The 9,473-nt window shown below is 48.3% G+C and overlaps 1 protein-coding gene across 3 annotated transcripts in view; it reads left to right on the top strand.

The window, feature by feature from the left end:
• Mpl (MPL proto-oncogene, thrombopoietin receptor) overlaps positions 1 to 6,276 on the top strand; it is a 14,026-nt gene extending 7,750 nt beyond the window's left edge. The window contains exons 7-12 of one of the 3 annotated variants that reach the window (XM_021200705.1): positions 527 to 708; positions 919 to 1,061; positions 2,979 to 3,138; positions 3,333 to 3,429; positions 5,442 to 5,529; positions 5,899 to 6,276. In XM_021200705.1, the coding sequence (XP_021056364.1) occupies positions 527 to 708; positions 919 to 1,061; positions 2,979 to 3,138; positions 3,333 to 3,429; positions 5,442 to 5,529; positions 5,899 to 6,150 (922 nt within the window). In that variant the 3' untranslated portion in view covers positions 6,151 to 6,276. The remainder of the gene's footprint in view (positions 1 to 526; positions 709 to 918; positions 1,062 to 2,978; positions 3,139 to 3,332; positions 3,430 to 5,441; positions 5,530 to 5,898) is intronic. The other 2 variants (XM_021200706.1, XM_021200707.1) reach the window with 2 other exon arrangements.
• Positions 6,277 to 9,473: the final 3,197 nt, after the last annotated feature.

The raw sequence follows: 9,473 nt of genomic DNA, 5'->3' as shown, positions 1-9,473 counted from the left end.
GTTCAAATCCCAGCAACCACATGGTGGCTCACAACCATCCGTAACAAGATCTGACTCCCTCTTCTGGAGTGTCTGAAGACAGCTACAGTGTACCTACATGTAATAAATAAATAAATCTTTAAAAAAAATATATAAAGATGTTTGCATCTAGAAAGGTAAAAAAAAAAATCTCTTTCATCTTGGAAACAGTCTGCAGGTAGGTGTTACACCACTTCAGAGGAAAGGAACTAGAGCAGAGATAAGCCATACCATTGGCCCCTGGTCAGAACTCTACAGACTACGTCCTTTTAGTTCTATGTCACCATCATCATCATCATCTAATACACAAAGCAATGGGTTTCATCTATAGCTGAATTATTTCCCCATATCATGGCTGCCTTTTCCTCAAGGGAAAGAGACTGGACCTCATTCAGGCAAAGAAAGCCCTAGAGGCCCAAGGCATGTGGGGGAGGACTTCAGTCACGATCCATGTAGGACAGTGTCTGAGATGAGCCTGGTTCAGTGAGTCTCTCCGGGTGATTCTTAGGGACCCCGCCTGGGAAAGATGTGAAGAGGAGGATCTGCGTCCAGGATCACAGCCCACTCTCTTCTCCCGCTGCCACTTCAAATCACGAAATGACAGTGTTATTCACATCCTTATAGAGGTGACCACAGCGCAAGGTGCCATTCACAGCTACCTGGGCTCCCCTTTTTGGATCCACCAGGCTGGTAAGAACCTTCCTTCCATATCCCCGCATAATTGCCAACTTCACCAAATCTAACTAGTAGGCTGAGACTTGAGCCATCAAGAGCCATCTGTTCTTGAACCATCATCATCATCATCATCATCATCATCATCATCTCTGACCCATGACCCTGGTGGCATGATGCCTAACTCATTGTGGTGCATAACACAGTTCCTGTTGAAATCCCCTGCAGTGGTCCTCCCCACCCCGAGCCTGCACTGGAGGGAGGTCTCAAGTGGAAGGCTGGAGTTGGAGTGGCAGCACCAGTCATCTTGGGCAGCTCAAGAGACCTGCTACCAGCTCCGGTACACGGGAGAAGGCCGTGAGGACTGGAAGGTACTGTAAGGGAGCAGGTGTTCATGGGAAACTGCACACGGCATTCCCAGGTCCACACTGTCTCTGCTTCAGCATCTGGGCTTGTACATCATCTATGCTTGTACATCCATTGCGTCAGCTGGGGCGTGTGGCACCACCAACTGCTCCCCCTAAACTGCTCTCTCCCCTGTAGCTCAGTGGCATGGCGCTCACCCGGCACACAAAGGGCCCCGGATTCTACCCCGGAAGCATTAAATCAAGTTTTCCTTCCCTTTGCCTAGGGGATGCTGGCCTCCCCACCTCCTCCCCACCCCTTAGACTGAGTTAGATCCCCTTCTCTGGCTCCTCCTTCTCTACTCCTTCACGGGGTGCTGTTCTTGCCAGCACCCCATCCAAAACCATCTCTCCTAGATAAACATCTGCTCTGCCTAGGTAAGCGGTTCAGCCCTGTGGTCCTAATGGCTTTAACTAAACACTAACAGCCCCAATTTTACCATTCTAGGCCCCACAAGGAAAGGGCTTTAAGAACCACATGCAAATTACATAAAATTTGAAGTCTCCTCATCGGTGAAATGGGGAGAAAGTTATCAATCTTGGTGTTAGATAAAAAATTAAATATAATTTATCTTTAATTTTTTTTTAAGCTGGGGAGATGGCTCAGCAGCTAAGAGTACTTGTTGCTTCTGCAGAGTACCCTGGTTCAGTTCCCAGCACCCGCATGACAGTTTATAGCCATCCATAACTCCAGGTTCAGGGATCTGAGGGCACCAGACACACACCTGATTCATATATGTATATGTAGACAAAACATATACATGGTAAATAAATCTAAAAACATCTAGTATATCAATTCCTAGCATACTTCCTGGCATATAGAGAGATACAAATTATACAATTAAACAATATTTTAATTCTCAGTTAACACACACACACACACACACACACACACACAAACACACACATCTTCCTGCCAGACAACTCAAGCCAACAGCTTCATTCCTAGACAGACCAGATACAATTACCTGAAATAAATTAATTTTCCTTCTGAGTTGTCCTTTTTTTTTTTTTTTTTTTTACTATATATAGTTCATAAATATAGCATTAAATTTTCCTGTGTATACCATTCAGGTAGCCAACTTGTCAGTCACCCAGATGTACATATAACATATACAAACTCGATTCACTCCTGCCCGTACACGGCATAGTAACCAAAGATGACTGCTGTCTTACCATTACCATCAGTCTGGCTGACTGGAGTTAGACTTTATAAAGTAGACCCATTGGTATTCTCTTGGAGCTGACTTCTCAGCTCCGTCAGTGGCGCCACACCACCTCTTCTTACCCAATACCCGAGCCTAGAATCATCCTTGTTACGTCTTTTCTTGTTCCTGCTAGTTACCAATGAGTAATTTGCATAAAGTGTTAACACTCCTCACTCCTAGTCTTCCCTTTGACCTTCTGTTCTCTTAGTGCACTAAGGCAGTATTGTTTCACTGTGCTCCCTCGGTGCCTTGCACTAATTGTGATTTTCTGCTTCCCTCTTTAGATGAAACGATGTATTTCACTTATCTAGGACCAAGATCAGTTTTTGACATATCCTAAGCAACTCGAATGTTTGCTAAGCATATAATAGTATCCCTGCTCACATAAAATAATCTTTGTGGTCCTGGTACCTAGCACAAATCTGGTGTCCTCTGCAGTATAGTACTTATGGCACGGTCTGTGTGTCTCTGAAGATAAAAGCGTGTGTCGTTTAGATTGTCCAAGGCCGGACTAGTGGGGATGGTTTGCGCTTGTAGCTGGATCCTCACATCTTGCGGAAGAATGCACAGCTGTGTTCCTGGGTGTGTTCCTCGCGTGATCTCGATCTCAGGAAGAGCTTTCGATCACGCCAGCTCCAAGACTGGGCTCAGACCCACTCCATGTTTCTCCTCTCAGGTGCTGGAGCCGTCTCTCGGAGCCCGGGGAGGGACCCTAGAGCTGCGCCCCCGAGCTCGCTACAGCTTGCAGCTGCGTGCCAGGCTCAACGGCCCCACCTACCAAGGTCCCTGGAGTGCCTGGTCTCCTCCAGCTAGGGTGTCCACGGGCTCCGAGACTGGTGAGGACGGGCAGGGCTGAAGCCGGTCTACGGTGCGTGGGGACCTGGTTACACTATAGGTGGGGCTATGGGCAAGCCTCGGAACTCAGCGCAGCCCAGTGCAGTGTTGAGTTCACCGGATGCTGAGGGTGGAGCCAGCACGCCCCCGGGCGGGGCCAAGGGTCAGCCTTGGTCAGATGCTTTTTGTTCCCTAGCTTGGATCACCTTGGTGACTGCTCTGCTCCTGGTGCTGAGCCTCAGTACCCTTCTGGGCCTACTGCTGCTGAAGTGGCAATTTCCTGCGCACTACAGGTACCGCCCTTCCAAGAGGGGTATGGTCCTTGAGGCCAGTGGCCTCTGAACAAGTATTCTAGGGTCACTTGCTGAAACCGCTCTCTGGACCACGGAACAGCCACACCTACCTCTTCAGCTGCTTCCTGCACTCCTCCTGGAGTGGACTTCTTACACTGTAACCTGCCCACTCCTTGGACACCTCCAACAGCCCCACCTCCTGGCTGCTCACTTAGTGACAGGGCTACTGTCCAACCTTGGCCCAAATCAGAGTTCTTGGGTCTCTCCATCCCCACACCATCCAGTTGGCTTTGAAATCTGGTCATTTTGCCTCAGAAAAGCCGACCAAACAATGCTTTCTTTCTCTGGCCCCCTGCACACTACCTGATTCATTGAAACAGTGCCCCTTCTCTCTCTCTTCCTCAAGAGCTTCTCCAGAGGCACATAATCCTATGGCGACCTGCCTAGCTCCCCAGGATAGAACCCAACAAGGCTCTACAAAATCTCAGCCTTGCCAAAGCCCTGAGTTACTCCAGTTGGGTTGTTTTTCTGCTCAGTGCCTTTGCACATAATGTCCCTCCTGTCTGGAATATCCTCTTTGACTGACTACGCATTCATCTTTAAATAACTTTCTTCACTAAGCTTAGCCTTTCCTGGCCTCCCCTCATTGGCTGCTCCTTTGTGTCCGCGTGGTGTTTTCCTGCATTAATCTATTTGGTGCAGGGTGCTGTACCTTGGGCTCCCACGTGCTAAGCATGCGCTTCGCCCCCGTCCTACGTTCCCAGCTCCCTTTGCATGTCCTCCACATCAGACCTTACTCGGCCATTTTCAAATCCTCAGCACAGTGTCTGCCAAGTAGAAGTCCCTTAAATAAGATCCCTAATGAATGATTCACTTCTGTGAGGGCTGAGGAGACATTATAAACCTGTAGAGAGAATCCACACCACCGCAGTCCTTCCCTTGGCACTGTCTGTTGAGTCCTGAGCTCAGAAGTCAAAAGTATGGAAGAGTGTGTTTTGGTTAGAGGCTAGAGCAGGCACCAGGACCCCGCTCCTGGATTCCACTCCACACCTCACTTTGAACATGTTTTTTTGTTTTAGGTTTTTTTAAAGACAGGATCTTACTTGTAGCCCAGGCTGGCCTGGAAGTCTTTGTAGAGTCCTGAATGACTTCAAAGTCACTGCAATCCTCATGCCTCAGCTCCACCCCCTGCCCCACCCTGAGTCCTAGGATTACAGGCATGAGCCATCACGCCTGACTTTCTTTAAACTTTTAATCTGCCTTTGTGTAAGAGCAGTCTAGAATGGAGCCTCTATTCAAAGGTAGTCATTTATCTGACACCCCCCCACCCCGCCCCAAAATGTTGATGGAGAAGAAGAAAATGGTGTTGCAAACTGGGTTATTTTCTACAATCAGAAAGGTCATGGAGGAGGCCAGTCTCCTTTGGCTGAAGTCCTTCAACTTGGAAATAAATCTGCTGCCCAAGAGTTGGAAGTCTCTCCAATATGCCTTAATTTGCAGTCTTCACAGACAACCCCCTGCAGTAGCATCCAGAGCTAGACACAGCACTGGTTTCCTTTTTCACTCATGCAGTTTCCCAAGCACCTACTATGGGCTCAGTGCTAGGGTAACAGGAGTGGAACAACCTACTGTGGGCTCAGTGCTAGGGTAACAGGAGTGGAACAACCTACTGTGGGCTCAGTGCTAGGGTAACAGGAGTGGGACAACAGACAAGCTTTCAAACGGAACCTGTGTTCTCTGGACTAGGGTAAAAACAAACGAATGGGTGAATAACAGTGAATATATACAGTGAGTTAAGAAAAACTCCAGCGCATGGCGCAGTTAGTGATGGGGAAGGAGGACATACTGTCTTTGGCAGAGTGGTCAGGCCAACACGTCTTGACTATGCACCGTCTCTGCACTCTTACTCCTCTGCCTACTGCGCTGCCTCCCCTCCTGGCCCCCTTTAGGGCCCTCCTCATCGGTGCCAACTCAACCCCAAGTCATGTTCCTCTCCCTTCCTTCTCTGATAGGAGACTGAGGCATGCTTTGTGGCCCTCGCTTCCAGACCTACACCGGGTCCTAGGCCAGTACCTCAGAGACACTACGGCCCTAAGTCCTGTGAGTAACACCCCAACCCTCCCCTCCTCCAATCACCCACCACCAATGACTCTTGTCCCCACAGGGCAACTTGTTCATGGTCTTTGCCTCCATATTTACTATCCCTAGGTGTTACTCCCTAATTTATATTAAACAAACCCAGCCCACTCTATACCCTAAGATCTCTAGCTTTTTTTTTTTTTTTTTTTTTTTTTTTTTTTTTTGGCTTTTTTTTTTTTTTTTTTTTTTTTTTTTTGAGATAGGGTTTCTCTGTGTAGCCCTGGCTGTCCCTGGACCTCCTAACCTAAATAGACCAGGCTGGTCTGCTCTGCTTCCCAGGAGCCTGAACCACTCCTGGTTAATCTAGTTCCTTCTGCTCGTCTCTCTCAGTCTAAGGCCACAGTTACCGATATCTGTGAAGAAGTGGAACCCAGTCTCCTAGAAGTGCTCCCTAAGTCCTCAGAGAGTGCTCCTTTACCCCTGTGTCCCTCCCAGCCTCAGATGGATTACAGAGGACTGCAACCTTGCCTACGGACCATGCCCCTGTCTGTGTGTCCACCCACGGCTGAGACAGGGTCCTGCTGCACCACACACATTGCCAACCACTCCTATCTACCGCTAAGCTATTGGCAGCAGCCCTGAAGGGAGTCCCCATGCTACTGCAGACCTACAGCTTCCTGCACGCTACCTTATCCATCCTCAACACCAACAACCAACACCGTCCATTCTGTTCCCACCCCCTTGGGCTTTATAACACTGATCTCTCCAGACTGCTGCTCTCTTGCCCCCCACCCCCCGCCCCCCGCCCCCCACAGAGCTCTTTCTCCGCAACTGCTTGGCTCCTCTGGCTCTTTATTTTATTTTGGTTTTTCAAGATAGGGTTTCTCTGTATAGCCCTGACTGTCCTGGAACTCACTTTGTAAACCAGGCTGGCCTTGAACTCAGAAATCCACCTGCCTCTTCCTCCCGAGTGCTAGGATTAAAGGCGTGTGCCACCACACCCGGCTGGCTCTTTATTTTTATTTTCTATTTTTTAGACAGTGTTTATTATATAACTCTGATGGCCTATAACTTGCTATGTAGAAAAGGCTGGCCTTGAACTCACAGAGATCTGCCTGCTGTAACTAGGTGCCATACCCTGTAGCTCCAAACACTTGGGGGCGGGGAGTCTCTACTTCCCCACCTCCCACCGGCTTTAAAGAGTTCTTCAGTGAGTCCCCTACTAGCATGCTGTTAAGGAAACTGTGCAAGCCTTCTAATTATGAGTCCCAGTGGGGTCTTGCTGTCATCTACTTATTCGATCTCTCTTGGCATCCTCCTCCACCCTGGGTCCCACAGTATCACCTTGCTTCTTGGTCCCGTTCCTGCCACTCTGAGCATACTAGCAGCAAAAGAGCCAACTCTGGAGCTAGAGCCAGGTTCTGGTCCCGTCGTTCACACCTGACAGCTGTGCAAACTTGGGCAAATAGCCTTTAAGCCTTTTCCCTCTCATCTACAAAGCATGGATAATAACAGAACCCCACAGAGAGGTATGGACAATTGAGAGCACACTGGCCAGGACAGCCAATGCTTAATATGCCTCGGTGTCCTAAGTATTTCTTCTCTTCCTATCCTGGCCTTTGTTACATGACGACCATCAGAAAGTTCTTATCTCCAGCCCAGACTTCTATAGTGCCTACAGTGTTTTGTGTGGATTTTAACATGTGTTTCTTGCTCCTGGATGGTGAGTTGAAAGGCAAGGGTTAGGATCTGTCCTTACCCCCAGCACCTTCAATACTATTCCATGTATGATAGGTGACAGACCTTCAATAAATATCGTCTGAATGAAACCTTTCTGAATGATGTTGCCTTAACTCTGTGCTAGCTTCCTTGACCCTGCATGCCACGCCTTTACAGTGATAAATGAACTCAAACCACTCAGGTTACAGGTTTCTCTGAGCCATTCAAACTGTCAATCACATGTTACCATGTTTGGGTCTCTGCTAGCTCCAAATATACCCACTTTGTTAGTCAGGCTCTTGGCAGAGATGGACGGCACGAACTGGGCAAATTGACTAGCTTAATACGGGACACATTTCCAAAGGTGAGGGTGGGATTTCGGAAAGCCATCAAGGAACAGTATTGTGCCACAGAGCTTGTAAGGAAGCTGGGACCAACCTTAGACATCAAGCAGTAAGGACGACCCATCAGACCTAGAGGGAAGAACTATAAGACAGGTTCACCTTCAGTAGGAGGGGGACAGAGGAATTCATTATTCAAATGCTTAGTTCTGAGTCTCTTGGAATAGAGATTCTTTTAATGGCAGAGGATGAACTATGAATATGCCGTATGCCATCTGTTTGCTACCCCAGTCCCACTTCACCCTTCTCTCCCTTGATGGGCAGGATTGATTCAGAGTCTGTACCGGAGGATTCCTGAGAGCTTTGTTTCTGTTTGGATTCCATGGGAGGATATTGTTAAATTGTCTCCAAAACGCAGACTTTGAATTCTTTTGTGTGTGTGTGATTTTTCAAGACAGGGTTTCTCTGTATAGCCCTGGCTGTCCTGGAACTCACTTTGTAGACCAGGCAGGCCTCGAACTCAGAAATCTGCCTGCCTCTGCCTCCCGAGTGCTGGGATTAAAGGCGTGCACCACCATGCCCGGCTAGACTCTGAAATCTTAAATTCAAGTACCTCACCTGTAATTTTTTTTTTTAAAGTAGGGTTATTACATTCAAAATTAGTTAAAATGAGTCAGTATGGTTGGTACTCTTGGGGGGTGGGGGGGAGGTAGGATTTTAGACCTTGAAGGGAAAAGGAGAAAAAAGCCAAAGTGAAGATGGTCAGAAACCAAGAATTACCATGAAACCACCAGGAGTCTGAGAAGCATGGACCGGATTCTCCCTCAGAGTCCTCCAAGAGAACCACCCTGCTACCATTTTTGGTCTGGCGCTTGTAGCCTCAGCATTTCTAGGTGACAGGTATCTGTGCCCTGGGTGCCCATCTTTTTGGTACTTGGTTGTGGCTCAGAGGCCGGGCTCACAGACTCCACATCTGGCTTGCTTTCTGCACGTCCTTTGAAACAAACCCCATGGGCTCATTGTCCTTATCCTCTCCCCAGAGTCTCCAGTGACTCGATTCTCAAGTGGCCAGATCCCTTGTTTATGTTATATCTTAATTGTACGGTTCATTGCTTTTTCTTTCAGTGGCAAGGTCTCGACTCTACATCCACCTCTGGCTGACTGCTGGGTGCCAGGCATGCACACTTTCCAATGCACATGTCTCCTGCAGCAGCACTGTCTTAAAGTCCTCTCAGTCCAAAAGTTGAAAGCCACTTGATATGTTTCACAGGAACCTCCACTGCTCCCACAGTTCCTGGCAGATAAAAGCCAAACTCCACAGCTTAACACTAGGCTACGCGTTTCTGTTCTGAGCTTCGGGAACTCACTAAGGGACTGGGGACCATTAAATCTCCAGTTTCCCAAGGCAATTAGAACTGGAAAGGCAAGTGCTTCAGAGCTAGAAACCACAGTGAGTGTGGCTAACAGCTGAAGACCCTGCCGTCATCAGAGGTCATCTTAGGCTGAGGACGGCGGAGTGCCTTCCAACCCCTTCCCTGGGTAGCATATTGCTGTGACTGTAATGCTGCGCCTTTGTTAACATCTCTTACCTCATCCGGACTCAATTTTTTTCTTTCTGTTTGTTTTTTGAAACAGGGTCTCTTTATTACATAGCCCTACCTGTCCTGGAACTCACAGAGAACCACCTGCTATTGCCTCCCAAGTGTTGGGGTTACGTAAAACTAAGGCGGTTTGCTTATCTGCCTTAAGGGATCAGTAAACTTGCCAGATGTGGTGACACTTTTAATCCCAGCACTCTGAAGGCAGACGCATCTGAGTTAGAGGTCAGCCTGGTATACAGAGTGAGTTACAAGACAGCCAGTGCTACACAAAACCTTGTCTCAAAAAAAAAGGGGGGGGGGCTGG

This window comes from Mus pahari, chromosome 6, assembly GCF_900095145.1.
Source record: "Mus pahari chromosome 6, PAHARI_EIJ_v1.1, whole genome shotgun sequence".
Classification (NCBI taxonomy): Eukaryota; Metazoa; Chordata; class Mammalia; order Rodentia; family Muridae; genus Mus; species Mus pahari.
Note: the sequence above shows the minus strand (reverse complement) of the source record. Positions and strands in the feature narration are given on the sequence as shown.